Below are 13,875 nucleotides of genomic sequence, written 5' to 3'. Positions count from 1 at the left end.
CCGGCCGCTCGTGCATCAGACAATGGCGTCCAATGCCACCATCAAGGCCATCGACTCGAGTACCGTAAGTTTGCATCTCCAGCCTCCGATTCCTTGCTCGTGTGAACCTCTTGCCAACATTGCATCTAGATCCATCAAATCCAGTCAGGTCAAGTTATCGTCGACCTATGTTCTGTCGCAAAGGAGCTCGTCGAGAACAGCTTAGATGCCGGGGCTACGGCGATTGGTATGTCTTCTCCCACGCTTACATCCACCTTGCTCCTTACATTGCCCCTAACTTGCGCCCAAAGACGTTCGTTTCAAAAACCAAGGCCTCGACTCCATTGAGGTTCAGGACAATGGCTCAGGCATTGCACCCCACAACTACGAGTCTGTTGCCCTGAAACACTACACCTCTAAGCTCTCCACCTACGATGATCTCGCCGAGTTGCAGACCTTCGGCTTCCGGGGAGAGGCTCTCTCGTCTCTGTGCGCTCTGTCCCGCTTCTCCATTGTTACATGCACCCAGGAGGAGCAACCGCGCGCCACCCGCCTTGAGTTTGAGACTTCCGGAAAGCTTAAGAGCACTTCGGTTGTCTCAGGCCAGCGTGGCACTACCGTCATTGTCGAGAACCTCTTCTACAATCTCCCGGTACGTCGGCGTGAGCTGGAGCGCAATATCAAGCGGGAGTGGGGCAAGGTTATCGCCTTGCTCAACCAGTATGCCTGCATCCAGACCGGTGTGAAGTTCACTGTTTCTCAGCAGCCCAACAAGGGCAAGCGCATGGTTCTTTTCTCCACCAAGGGTAACACGACTACTCGTGAGAACATCATCAACGTGTTTGGAGTCAAGACCATGAACGCCCTGATCACTATGGATTTGCGTCTCGAGCTTATTCCGTCCGGTGGGCCCCTCATCAAAGGCAAGACGCGCGCCGATGGAACCAGCACAGAGGTCCGGGTCGTCGGCCATATCTCTCGTCCCGCCCATGGAGAGGGGCGGCAGACCCCAGACAGGCAAATGTTTTATGTCAATGGCCGGCCTTGCGGCCTTCCTCAATTCGCCAAAGTTTTCAACGAAGTTTATCGTACATACAACGCTTCACAATCGCCCTTCATCTTTGCCGACATACGCCTCGATACTCATCTCTATGACGTCAATGTTAGCCCCGACAAACGGACTATCTTACTGCACGACCAAGGCCAAATGCTGGACAACCTGCGAGAATCATTGATCGAACTGTTCGAGACCCAAGACGTAACCATCCCCGTTGCGAAGCCGCCGGCACTGAAACAAACACCATCGAAAGGAGCGATCGCGCGTTCTTCTACACCAACTTCAACGCTCGCTAGCAGATACTCCGCGAAGAACAACCAGGGTGGTGAGACAAGTTCACACCTGCCCCCTGAGCGCTCCTCACAGGATCACAAGTCTGATAGAGATGATCGGGAGAGTGAGGAGGACGAGGAGGACGAGGAGGAAGAGGAGGAAGAGGAGGAAGAGGACACCAAGCCACAAAACAAAGCCACCTCCTCAAGCCAACCTACTGCCTCGGTTAAGAACCAGTCAGTACTCTCGCGGTGGCTTGCCAATCGGACTGTTGGCCGTGACCAGTCTGATGGTGGCAGGACGAGAAGGGCGGAGGCCTATGACAAGGCGGATGATGTGCGGATGTCTCCAGATCCAGATGTCGCTCGCGGAGAACCCGACCATGAAGGCACAGAGATTCAAGATCCCCCAAAAGCGCCGAACTCAGCGGGAGTTGGAGCGCAGGAAGCAATCTCTGACGAGCATAACGCCTCCGCTGAACATGGCAACACCACCATTGAACCTGAAAAGTCCGAATCTTCTCGGTCTATCGAAGAGCCTGAACCACCGGTTCCAGCCATTGCACCCCCATCATCTTTACCGGCTTCTTCCCGAATAGCTACAATGGGAACAGCTCGACCTCCAAAACGCCCTACACAAGAAGCAACAATCACCATTGGTGACCACACCGTGAACTTGTCTGGGAGCATTCCAAAGCGGCCAAGGGTAAACGAGGTCTCAGGATCCCGTAAGCCGGCCAGTTCTGGCATCTCAACAAAGCGGAACGCTCCATTGCCGTCGTTTGGTGGGAAGCTGTCTCAACTCTTTTCCGCTTCTGCAGCTCCTAGCTCCAGTTCGGACAGTCAGATAGGAGTACTGAGGGAAAACGGGGGTGAAGAGATGGATGTCGATGAGGAGGTTGAGCGGCAGGAGGAAGAAGAGGACGATGACTCGTTATTTGTGTCACAAGCTGCGGAACCGGCCGCAGAAGAAGGACGCAACGACGAGGAACACATTGCTTCCAGTCCCCATCCATCACCACTGGATGACGCAGAAGCCTCCGCGGACCCCGGTGTTCAGGAGCCCCTCGAGGACTCTCACTCATGTCACGGAGGTCATGATGGCGATGAGAATGCCGATTCTGATTATGTCGACGAAAACGAGATGAAAGCCCAAGAAGACAAGAAAGTTCAGGCCATGATCGTTGCTGCCGAGGCCGCCGGGGAACGCACCGAAGAGGGCGAAAAACGTTCCGAAATGTTCGTTAAGGGGCGTCCGAAACGCAAGGATATGACCGTCAATCTCGTCCAGAGAGTCAGGACCAGCGTGGATGATATCAAGCAACGCGTCGCCTCCCTGGCCGCTCACCTACCCCAGCCTGGCCGCGACCTCTCGGATACAGATAGCTCCAATGGTCTGGAAGCCGCTGATGCTGAGGAGAGATTGTCTCTGAAAATTGTCAAATCTGACTTTGCAAAAATGCGCATCGTCGGACAGTTCAACCTGGGCTTTATCCTCGCCGTCCGAGAGGCTTCCGCCTCTCAGGATGATGACGGGGCCCATGCCGCTGACGATGAGCTCTTCATCATTGACCAACATGCGTCCGATGAAAAGTACAACTTTGAGCGCCTCCAGGCTACCACGACGGTCCAGTCGCAGCGTCTCGTACAACCCAAGACTCTCGAACTAACAGCGCTTGAAGAGGAAATCATCCTCGAACACATACCCGAACTCGAGCGTAACGGGTTCCAGGTACAAGTGGACACTTCTGGGACTCGACCCGTCGGTTCGCGTGTCCAGCTGCTCAGCCTCCCATTGAGCCGTGAGACGACCTTCTCAGTCGCAGACTTCGAGGAGCTCGTGTTCCTGCTCAGTGACAACCCAACCTCGAGCGCGAGCACGGTGCCGCGGCCGAGCAAGGTCCGCAAGATGTTTGCCATGCGCGCATGCCGCAGCAGCATAATGATCGGCCGCGCTCTGACACTGGGCCAAATGACGCGTGTCGTCAGGCACATGGGTGAGATGGACAAGCCGTGGAATTGTCCTCACGGACGGCCCACGATGCGCCATCTCTGCGGCTTGGGCGCGTGGGATAGTCGCGGTTGGAAGGAAGAGGACCGTCTTGGAGGTATGAGGACGAACTGGGCAGGGTGGGTACGGGAGAAGCGAGAAGAGGAGCTGCTGTAAATGGCAGATGGATAAAGGCTCGACAGGATGATGGCGTTATTATGGCTCAAGTCACGTTCCAATTATACCCTGTTATGCTTAATCCTCGACAGTGGAACAACAAGTGTGTATTTAGACGGCTACCAAACAAGTCATGTCTGATCATACAAATACCTCCATCCATCATATCAGCATTAAGAAACAAAAGAAACCACCGTGAACTCCAAAACAATACGCCATTCCCAACACACATTGACCAACATCATCTTTCATGACCAAACATTGCGTAAGACAGGAAAAGAAAACCCGTCAAGATTGGCCTCTCATCTTCGATTCCCGATGATGGAGGTATCCAAGAAGACTCGCCGTCTAATATCCCCAAGCCATGCCCTCCTCCGCGGCACGCGCGCTCACCCTCCTCCTACCTGCATTCCCAAGATCGCCGAAATCACACCCAGACGAAACCTGCCTCGATCCCCTGGGCACATCAAGAGTCACCCCGCCCGGACCAACCATAATAGGTGGCGTCGCGGGCTTCAGCTCGCCATACGGCTTGGCGTAGAAATCCGCGTCGGGCTGGATCGAGCTGAGCCGGTTGCGCGGTTGGAAGTTTCTGTTCTTCATATCCGCAATGTCCTGCTCGTCGCCGTCGCCATCGTCGCCCGACCCGCGGCGGTCGTTGAGCGAGACGTCGGCCAGGATGCGGGACGCGCGCAGGCGCGAGAAGGGCGTGCGCGGACGCCGCGGGGTGGATTTCTTCTCGGCATTGCTGGCGGAGGTGGTTGTGTTTTCGTCGTCGGTGGTGGTCGGGGGCGTGATGGCGTTGGGGTCGAAGTTGGCGGGGTGCGAGCGCAGAGGGTTGGGGTGGCGGTTCCAGTTCTCGGTGTCGCTTCCGCTGCTGTTGTTGCCGAGGGTGGACCGGCGGGCGGAGGGAGCGGCGGTGTAGTAGTTGTCGTTCTCGGAGTCGTTGTCCGAGTCGGAAGACGAGGAGTCTGTGGCATCCAAGGAAGCGTAGGCGGTGCGCTGCGGGGTGTTGTTCTTTGCGGCGAGAGCCGCGGCGCGGTTGTTCCTGCGGTTGCGCTGCTGGGTGCGGCTGATGAGAGAGTCGGAGGCGTACCACGTCTCGGTGAAACGGGCAGGGCGCGGGAGGTTGCTGCTGGTGGTTTGGGGCGGCGAGGCAGGATTTGAGGAGGAGGCACCGGTTTCCTCGAGCGGGATCTCAGTGTACGAGGCACGATGGGTGGAAGATGGCGGAGCCGACATGCGTTTCAAATTCTGCGAGGTGGCCGACGACTGGTTACCTGGGACTATTTGGTACTGGCGGCTAGGGAGGTTGAGCCGTGAGTCCTTCGTGGCAAGAGTTGAGTCAGACCCCTGGCGGGTGTGCATAAAGGGGACGGACCGCCGAGGAGACTCCGCGTCGTCATAAAGCTGCTGCCTGTCACGCTTCTCGTCAGAGTAGGCAGTGGTTGTTGTGGCCACAGACGACTTGTTCCTCTTGTGTTGGGAGACGCGTGATGTCAAATGGGCTTCCAAGGGGTTCAGGTCCGGAGGCATCTTGGAAATACGTCGGTACATGAAGCCCAACCACAAGGAAATTGCCAAAGACAAGAGATGAAGACCTCCAGTACCGACCATGGCGTAGTGCACAGAGGGCATCATGTACTTGACCTTGATGGACTGGGCCAGCTCGGGATTCATCTTCCACTCATCCCACCAGCCACGCGTGGTGTATGCGCCATAGGCGTACAAAGGGGGAATGCCAAGGTCTGAGAGGGCAGAAAAGAACTGATAAGCAGCAGCGGAACCAGGCGGTTTCCGACCAGCAGGTCGAGCATGGTGATAAATGCTGTAGCAGCAGTGGATTATGGCGACGCCGAGCTGTTGAGATTGTTAGTACTTGGAAGAAAGATACGCAAGTAAGAATCCTTACAGTTGCGCCCATAATCCAAGCAAACAGCCCTGACATCAAACCAGCCAAGATCATGACGACAATCAGTCCAGCAGCGGCAGTAACCTGAGGCAGCCTGAGACATAGCTGGACGACGCGCATGGCCTTGATCCAGTTCTTCGTCCGGTGGCTCATCGGCTGGAAGCTCCCACGCCCTGGAAACACCACATGGGTGCTGTTCCGCTGTTAGTTCGAGTCGAGGAATGTAATGCTGCCATCTCGGATGTGGGTCTGATCGGGGACAAGTCGTACTCAGGATGGCGGTTGATTGAGACAAGAGGCCCGGTGGTCTTGGGTTTTGGCTTTTTTGCTTCATAACTGGCACGAGTCACGGCCTTTGGGTCGAAGGGAGTTTGCGGGAAGCGGTCATCGTCCCGCCTAACAGGTTCGTACATGAAGGGCTGTCGTGAGCCGCTCCCCATTCCGGGAAGTCTTCCACACTGTCTGGACGATTGCTGGACACGGGATGCACAATGGGAGGGTTGGAGAACTGGAGCTCGAGATTGCCGCGCAATCAAGGCTAAGAAGTACCGTAGTGTTGGATTAAGTTTGAGCTCGAGAACGAGTTTGGTGTGCAGACAGACAACTGCAGAAATCAGGTGGCCGGTTTGTTTAAGGTGTGATAGAGATCGGTTGGCCGGGCAACGGTGTGCACAAGTCAGCTCCGGCGGCTACGTGCAGCCCATCACATCAAGCCACGCACTCCGAAGTCATCACGGTTGTTGTCCAACGAAATCAAATACTTAACATGCGGTGTAGGCACCAGAAATAAAACACCAGTGCTGGCCATGTTCGCCTTGAGTGGGCATTCTACATCAACCGTTTCCCTGCAAAACATGAAGCACTTCGGTTGGTGGGTTGGGGTTTGTTAGATCCGCCGATGTCCGAGCTCTTTTCCCGGCATATAGCGGCCCGGCTCCGACTCCGATCATGGCTCCACCACCGAACGCAGCCTTGATGCAACGCACCGTGAAGGGCTCAGTCATCAATTGAGCCTGGGATTTCACATCGCGCAGGGTCATACAACATACTCAGGCACTCGTAATTGACGGTCTTAGAATGACTTCATGTAATCTCAATTGTCTTTGAACGGCCCTCCATCATGCTCCTGGCGCGAAGCCTGCGGCTGGCCTCGGGCGCATGCTCGACTTCGTCCTCATCGATGATTATCTTGAAGAATTCCCGGAATTTCTTGGGCACCCCGAGGTATTACTCAACACCCGCAACTCGCAATGGCCGCCCGTTCCGCCTTGCTGTTATCGGCTCCGGACCTGCGGGATTTTACACGGCGTACCGGGCTATGTCTCGGATACAGGATGCCCGGGTAGACATGTACGAAGCGCTCCCGGTGCCATTTGGGCTGGTGAGATTCGGAGTGGCCCCCGACCACCCCGAAGTTAAGGTGGGAATTTTTGCTTCATGCAACTCCTCCGCTTCTTAAGGCCTCGGACTAAGTCACGCTCCCCTGCAGAACTGCCAGGAGAAATTTGAAGAGGTTGCGGCGTCGCCCAACTTCACCTTCATCGGCAACGTGTCAGTTGGTACCACAAGCAACCACCCGGATGGTGTGACCGTCCCCCTGGCCAGCATTCTACGACATTACAATGCTGTCGTCTTCTCCTATGGTGCCCCAAAGGATAGGACTCTGGGAATCCCAGGAGAGTCCCTGACTGGTGTCTACTCGGCCCGGGAGTTTGTTGGCTGGTACAATGGTCTCCCGGAGCACGCCGACCTCGATCCAGACCTGACCCGTGGCGAAGAAGCCGTCATTATTGGCCAGGGAAACGTCGCCCTGGACGTTGCCCGGATGCTGCTTGAGGACGTTGATGTGCTCCGCAAGTCTGACATTGCCGAGCACGCCATTGAGACACTGGCCAAGAGCAAAATCAAACGGGTTCACATCGTTGGCCGCCGAGGACCCATGCAGGCCGCCTTCACCATCAAAGAGATCCGCGAGTTGATGCGCCTGCCCAGAGTCGGCTTCCACCCAATCGATACATCCTTGATTCCTCCAGACCCGAAGTCCCTGCCACGCGCCCCGCGCCGTCTGATGGAAATCCTCATGAAAGGGTCACCAACTCCACCTTCGGATGCGTCCAAGTCATGGTCCCTCGATTTCCTCCTCTCTCCAACCGCCTTCCTCCCTTCCCCTTCCTCCTCCTCCCAGCTCGCAGCAACCCAGTTCGCCAAGACAACCCTCTCCTCCCCATTCGACCCCCAAGCCTATGCATTGCCAACTTCCGATACGGTTGAGATCACCTCCCCGGTGGCTTTCCGCTCCATTGGTTACCGCTCGGCGCCTCTCCCAGAGTTTTCCGCGCTGGGTATCCCCTTCAACGAGCGCCATGGCGTCATTAGCAATGACGGCCGTGGCCGCGTCCGCCACGAGGAACGTACGCGTGACGCCGCCATGGAGCTGGGACGGTTCAATGGCTTGTACTGCGCGGGTTGGGTCAAGAGGGGGCCGACCGGCGTGATCGCATCCACCATGGAGGATGCATTCTCTACGGTGGATGCGATCGCGGAGGACTGGGCGGATCCGACAGTGAGGTTTTTGAACGAGGAGGGCGAGCAAGGGTCGTCGATAGGTAAACAAGAGGTGTCAGGGTGGGAAGGCGTCAAGAAGGAACTGCCTGGGGGGGCAGACAAGAAGGTTGTCCATTGGGATGGCTGGAAAAAGATCGACGCGGCCGAGAGGGAGCGAGGCGCAAAGGTCGGAAAGGAGAGGGAAAAGTTCACGCGCACAGCAGAAATGCTTGCTGTGTTGGGATAGATAAAAGAATGGCCCGAAAAAAGAATACTGTACAATATATTGTAATTCTATCAGGTCCTTACGCCTTCTTGAGCTTCTCGGTCAGCTCGGGCACCTTCTCAAAGAGATCCCCCACCAACCCAACGTCCGCCACCTGGAAGATAGGGGCGTCAGGGTCCTTGTTGATGGCTGCAATGACTTTGCTGTCCTTCATGCCAGCAAGGTGCTGGATGGCGCCTGAAATGCCCACGGCCACGTACAGCTGGGGCGCAACCACCTTGCCTGTCTGACCAACCTGCAGGCTGTTGTCGGCATAGCCGCTGTCGACGGCTGCACGCGACGCACCCACCGCAGCACCAAGAGAGTCTGCGAGGGGAAGCATAATCCGCTCGAAGTCCTCCTTGGACTTGAGGCCGCGGCCGCCTGACACAACCCGGCTCGCCGTCCCCAGGTCCGGCCGGTCCGACTTTGCCAGGTCTTCCGACACCCACTCCGTTGGGCTCACGACCTTCGGGTCAACGCCCTCCTCCACTGCCGCACCGGCTCCGTCACCGATGGTTGCCGGAGGGAACGCCGTACCGCGCACCGTCACTACCTTAATCGGGTCCGACGACTCGACAGTCGCCACAGCGTTGCCTGCGTAGATGGGGCGCACAAAGGTCTTGTCGTCTTGGATGGCGGTCACGTCGGAGACCTGTTGGGAATCGAGGAGAGCAGCGACGCGGGGCAGTACGTTCTTGCCGAAGGCCGAGTGGGCGGCAACCACATGCGTATAGGCCCCCTTCTTGACGTTCTCAACAACCAACGGCGCAAAATTCTCAGGCAGGCCGTGGTCGTAGGCGGGCGCCCTGTCGACGGCCACTACCTTTTCCACACCCTCCGCTCGTGCCGCCTCCGCCGCTGCCCCGCTCACGTTGCCGCCGGCCACGAAGGCATGTACGCTCCCGCCCAGCTGCTTCGCCGCCGTGACCGCACTGAGGGAGGAAGCCACCAATTTGCCGTCGCGCTGCTCGAGAATTGCGAGAGCAGAGAGGAGTCGCCGAAGTGCCGCGGGAGAGCTGAAGAGAGAAGGGGTGGTTGCACCCCGCAGTGCCGGACGGGCGAGAGCCGAGAAGGCCCGGCGGGATCCAGCAGCAAGCATTGTCGACGTTGGTTTGTCTCTTCAGGTTCGAACGGAGGTCGACCAAGGGGAATTGATGCAGAGGAGTTTGAGTCCAGGCCGACAAGTCGTGTGCGTTTGATGTCGTTCGGCCGTGGGGAGCTTTTTTGTCGAGACAGGAAAAGTCGCGGAACCGGCGCTGCGTTCGGGGGCCGATGACGGGTGGAAGCGGCCCGAGGTCGAAGGATGGGACCCTGGTCAAAAATCACCGGACAAGGGGCATCCCCGGTAACGTAACAGCGTCACACGTTACGCACATGAATACCGTAACTGACGCAGCCATTGGGTCACGTGACAAAGCCGCACGGCTTGCCTGTTAGTGGTCCGTGCGGGACCCGCTCATCGCAGCTCAACGTTGCTTTGGCCGGTCGCGAACAATTTCTCCAACGCGCCAACCAACACGAACAATCCCACCACATCCGCCCCTGTTGCCGCCATCGACACAACGCGACTTGGGCCAACCTCGCATCAAAACTGACACACTCCATCGCGAATCGATTGGTAAACCCCCAGTCTCCTGCGTCGTTGTGGTTGTTTTCGCATTCGCATACACCCTCGATTTGCGGTTTAATTTCTTGCTGCTTCTCCCGGCTGGCCGCTTCCCAACCTCCATTTCCCACTCTCTCGATCACCGTCTCCCATCTCCGTAGCTCACGCCGCAGTCGTCGCCATGGACGAGAGCTCGGTCAGCTACGGCACCCCGACCAACGCCGCGTCTCCTGGTGCCAATCCTATCCTCGCCCAACCCCCGCTGCCGGACGCCGAGAATGAGGGTACGAACTCGGACTGAATACCGGACAGACCATTCATTGTGTTGCGCCTTGCTAACGGAGCCGCTCGCAGATGTCCAGATGACCGAGGGCCCTGCTATCAAGCAGGATAGCACAACCCCGGCACCCGGTGCCACAGAGAATCAGGGCGACGCGCCCAAAGCTGCTGATGCTGGCGGCCAGGACGAGGAGATGGGCGACGCGCCAAAAACTGAAGGCGGCAAAACAGACGGCGCTGGCCCTGCCGATGGCGCTGACGAAGCTAAGACAAAGGAGTTCATCGAAAATGCCGCGAGGGAGCACCTCATCTCCCAGACGCATGCCATCGTCCTGCCGAGCTACAGCACATGGTTCGACATGAACACCATCCACAACATCGAGCGCAAGGCCCTGCCCGAATTCTTCAACAACCGGAATCGCAGCAAGACCCCTGCCGTATACAAGGATTACCGCGATTTTATGATTAACGCATACCGCCTCAACCCGGTTGAGTACCTCACCGTCACGGCTTGCCGCCGCAACCTGGCTGGTGATGTGTGCGCCATCATGCGCGTGCATGCTTTCCTTGAGCAGTGGGGTTTGATCAACTACCAGGCATGCGCACCTTCACAATTCAATATTACTTTCCTCGCTAACCTGTGCACAGGTCGATGCCGATCAGCGCCCATCACATGTTGGGCCGCCATTCACCGGCCACTTCAAGATCATCTGTGACACGCCTCGTGGTCTCCAGCCCTGGCAGCCTGCGGCCGATCCCGTCGTCACTCAAGGCAAGGAGCACAAGGACACCGAAGCCAAGGCGGCCGCGACTCCGGCACCCAAGACTGAACTCAATCTCGAGGTTGGGCGCAATATCTACGAGGCCAATGCGAAGCACAACAAGGTCAACAAGGGTGACGGCAAGGCTAATGGCGAAGCGCCTGCAACGAACGGCGTGGCGGGGACTGATGAGCTTCCCAAGGCCCCGATCGCCAAGATCTACTGCTACAACTGCAGCACTGACTGCACCCGGATCTATTATCACAGCTCACAATCGGATCCCAACACCAAGAACAAGTATGACCTGTGCCCCAGCTGCTACCTCGAGGGCCGCCTTCCCGGCAACCAGACGAGCGCCCACTACACCAAGATGGAGAACTCGGCGTACTCATCCGTCGTCGACCGCGATGCTCCCTGGAGCGACGCTGAAATCCTCCGACTTCTTGAGGCTTTGGAGCGCTACGACGAGGACTGGGGCGAGATTGCTGAATATGTGGGCACGCGGACGCGTGAGGAGTGCGTGTTGCAGTTCCTGCAGCTGGACATTGAGGACAAGTATCTCGAGTCAGAGCGGTTAGAGACCCCCACCGGCCTCAGCCTCTTGGGCAGCCAAGGTGGCCACCTCCCCTTCAGCCAAACAGACAACCCCGTCATGTCAGTCGTGGGCTTCCTTGCAAGCCTCGCCGACCCTGCTAGCACGGCCGCCGCTGCCAACAAGTCTGCCGAGATTCTGAAGCAGAATCTTCGCAACAAGCTCGAAGGCAGCGGTGCCCAGTCCACCGACTCTCAAGTCAATGGTAAGGGGAAGGAGAAAGAGACCAGCGGTGATTCTATGGATGTGGATATCAGGCAAGAAACCACGACAACGACGACCACCACTACCACTACAACTACGACAACAACTACCACGACTTCGCTGGCCAACATCCCGCTAGCAGCGATGGGCGCGCGGGCGGGCGGTCTTGCTTCGCACGAGGAGCGTGAGATGACGCGACTCGTGTCCGCAGCGGTCAATGTGACTCTGGAGAAGCTCGAGCTCAAGCTCAAGTACTTCAATGAGATGGAAAGCATCCTGCAAGCAGAGCGGCGCGAGCTTGAGCGCGCGCGGCAGCAGCTGTTCCTTGACCGTCTGGCCTTCAAGCGCCGTGTCCGCGAGGTTCAGGAGGCGCTGCGCCAGGCGGCTGCCATTGGTGGCGAGCAGGGCGCTCGCATGGCCCAGGAGATTGGTGCTGCTGCCGGCGATTCCCAGCTCATGACCTTCCACCCGGCCCCTCCCGCCAATGCCGTGCAGCCCTTGAGCGCGGAGGGACAGATCAAGAGCTACGAGGCCTAGAGGATCTTGCCGGCTGTCTATGACTTTCTAAACCTGGGGGTGGACGATTTTAAGATGAAATAGCCCGCTGGTAGTGGTGCTCGCATGTTGAATGGGGTGTATCTTTTCTGCTTCCTTGGGTTCTTCCGCTGGTTTGCTCGGGCGTTGGGCGGCTAATTATGATGGGTGCTGGTGTTGTCTCGTGCGTTCGGGGATTCATGGATTGGGCACAAAGAGTAGCTCGCCGCGGCTGTAGGATGTATGAATTCGTTTCCTCTTTTGTTCCCATCGCCTCGATTGTATCAGATAATTTCGAAGTCAACGTGGAAATGTCTAGCTTTGTTGACATGACCGTTGGTGTGAATGGAAAGAGGCAGGGCTTCAGGTAGATGGAAGTGCTTGTTGCTGAGGATCTAGGTTGTGCGAAGGTTTTGAAGTCGAGCCTCATAACCGCGTATTGGCAGTTAGGCATGCTGGCAACAACATTAGAGACGGTTTTCCACACAGAGAAGACGACGCCGAGGGCAAAAGAAGAAAAACAAGAGGTTCAGAAACAAAAAGCCATTGTTGACGGAAGTGGGGTTCGAACCCACGCTCTCTCTCGAGAAGAGGAGATTTAAGAAAATACTTAAATCCTCCGCCTTAGACCACTCGGCCATTCCGCCCTTATCTTCGGAGCGCCAAAATTGCGGTACTATCAGAATTTGGAGACGCCCTCCGTTGAACTCGATGCGTTTCACGTGCTCGCTTGACAACATGAAAGCAATTGCTGCCGCATGCAACACTCATCATGACGCATATTTCTTGGGTCAGCCCGGCTGACCATCATGGCTCCGCCCTGTACAGTACCTCACAGTCTCGCCCATTCATCAGCAGCTGTGTGTTTCGAGTTTTGCGCTTGATCATGCTCCCTCCTTCGCCCAGTCACAAGCCCCCTTTTTTTTTCGCCAGTTCGCCAAAAGGTATTGGCTCAATTATGTGCAGGGTGTCACACGGTATGGCCAAACCGTTAGATGAACGGGTTGCAGTTTTTGGCAGTTTTGTTTCTTTCGAAGGTCGAGTTTTGAGCATGTGAATGCTGCCGGGGCCACTCCCTCCTGTCCCGTCCATCCGCTGGTCCGCAGCGCCTTACACCCACAACGCCACCCTTCCATGCCTCATGCCCCTCCATTGGATGGTCCGAAGAACCGTAGACGAGGGGAGGATGGACGTCAGTTGTGCGTCTGCCGTCCGCGTGGTTGCCAGCGCCCCAGACTTGATGACTTGAGAAAGCTTGCAAGGACCGACCAAGCTAGGGTTGGTGAGGTGAGTGGGATATGTGGCGCGGGGTGGCGCGGGGCAACTGGACGCTTTGCCAGGTTGCGGAGAGAAGCGAAGGTTTGCGGGTCGGACAGGGGCAAGGAACCAGAATGAGCGCGGCTGACTCGCCAAAAGCAGCACCCCGGGCCAACCTAGACGGAAACCCCACGGCAGCCGCGGTGTTGGAGAAGGCTAATGACGGCAATTAGCCTCGGTTCGACGGACGTTGCTCGGCCCAGACGGCGCACCTGCCTGGCAGTTCCCATCATTGTTGCGATGTCGCAGAGTTGGGTCGAGGTCATCTTGCCGGAGGAAAGGGAGGGAAGGCCCGTTGAGTGCGCAATTTAAAGCGCACACAATTTGATTTTGGCCTGTTTCACAAGTCTCATATTTGAATACAAAGGCCACCGTCCCTCAAG

At 57.1% G+C, this 13,875-nt stretch overlaps 7 protein-coding genes and 1 non-coding gene across 8 annotated transcripts; 3 read left to right on the top strand and 5 right to left on the bottom strand.

Annotated features, from left to right (window-relative positions):
- Nucleotides 1–22: 22 nt before the first annotated feature.
- On the top strand, nucleotides 23–3,475 carry VTJ04DRAFT_4883 (uncharacterized protein; the record flags this gene model as incomplete). The annotated part of the gene is made up of 3 exons (XM_069362937.1): nucleotides 23–64; nucleotides 130–226; nucleotides 291–3,475. 3 exons carry the CDS (start codon nucleotides 23–25, stop codon nucleotides 3,473–3,475), a joined length of 3,324 nt encoding a protein of 1,107 aa, XP_069219834.1.
- A 348-nt stretch (nucleotides 3,476–3,823) lies between these two features.
- VTJ04DRAFT_4882 (uncharacterized protein) lies at nucleotides 3,824–5,827 on the bottom strand (the record flags this gene model as incomplete). The annotated part of the gene is made up of 3 exons (XM_069362936.1): nucleotides 3,824–5,335; nucleotides 5,388–5,580; nucleotides 5,658–5,827. The coding sequence occupies 3 exons, from the start codon at nucleotides 5,825–5,827 to the stop codon at nucleotides 3,824–3,826; spliced, it is 1,875 nt and encodes a 624-aa protein (XP_069219833.1).
- A 680-nt stretch (nucleotides 5,828–6,507) lies between these two features.
- VTJ04DRAFT_4881 (uncharacterized protein) lies at nucleotides 6,508–8,178 on the top strand (the record flags this gene model as incomplete). The annotated part of the gene is made up of 2 exons (XM_069362935.1): nucleotides 6,508–6,807; nucleotides 6,877–8,178. The coding sequence occupies 2 exons, from the start codon at nucleotides 6,508–6,510 to the stop codon at nucleotides 8,176–8,178; spliced, it is 1,602 nt and encodes a 533-aa protein (XP_069219832.1).
- A 58-nt stretch (nucleotides 8,179–8,236) lies between these two features.
- VTJ04DRAFT_4880 (uncharacterized protein) lies at nucleotides 8,237–9,298 on the bottom strand (the record flags this gene model as incomplete). The annotated part of the gene is made up of 1 exon (XM_069362934.1): nucleotides 8,237–9,298. One exon carries the CDS (start codon nucleotides 9,296–9,298, stop codon nucleotides 8,237–8,239), a length of 1,062 nt encoding a protein of 353 aa, XP_069219831.1.
- A 21-nt stretch (nucleotides 9,299–9,319) lies between these two features.
- VTJ04DRAFT_4879 (uncharacterized protein) lies at nucleotides 9,320–9,599 on the bottom strand (the record flags this gene model as incomplete). Its single annotated transcript, XM_069362932.1, has 2 exons — nucleotides 9,320–9,510; nucleotides 9,563–9,599. 2 exons carry the CDS (start codon nucleotides 9,597–9,599, stop codon nucleotides 9,320–9,322), a joined length of 228 nt encoding a protein of 75 aa, XP_069219830.1.
- A 387-nt stretch (nucleotides 9,600–9,986) lies between these two features.
- Nucleotides 9,987–12,178, top strand: VTJ04DRAFT_4878 (uncharacterized protein; the record flags this gene model as incomplete). Its single annotated transcript, XM_069362931.1, has 3 exons — nucleotides 9,987–10,089; nucleotides 10,160–10,680; nucleotides 10,733–12,178. The coding sequence occupies 3 exons, from the start codon at nucleotides 9,987–9,989 to the stop codon at nucleotides 12,176–12,178; spliced, it is 2,070 nt and encodes a 689-aa protein (XP_069219829.1).
- A 49-nt stretch (nucleotides 12,179–12,227) lies between these two features.
- On the bottom strand, nucleotides 12,228–12,446 carry VTJ04DRAFT_4877 (uncharacterized protein; the record flags this gene model as incomplete). Its single annotated transcript, XM_069362930.1, has 1 exon — nucleotides 12,228–12,446. The coding sequence occupies one exon, from the start codon at nucleotides 12,444–12,446 to the stop codon at nucleotides 12,228–12,230; it is 219 nt and encodes a 72-aa protein (XP_069219828.1).
- A 279-nt stretch (nucleotides 12,447–12,725) lies between these two features.
- On the bottom strand, nucleotides 12,726–12,822 carry VTJ04DRAFT_t55. The gene has a single exon. It is a non-coding gene; the product is annotated as a tRNA-Leu (tRNA).
- Nucleotides 12,823–13,875: the final 1,053 nt, after the last annotated feature.

This window comes from Mycothermus thermophilus, assembly GCF_041956435.1.
Source record: "Mycothermus thermophilus strain CBS 625.91 unplaced genomic scaffold VTJ04scaffold_3, whole genome shotgun sequence".
In the NCBI taxonomy this organism is placed as follows: Eukaryota; Fungi; Ascomycota; class Sordariomycetes; order Sordariales; family Chaetomiaceae; genus Mycothermus; species Mycothermus thermophilus.
The sequence above is the reverse complement of the archived record's forward strand: the minus strand, read 5'-3'. Positions and strand labels throughout refer to the sequence as shown.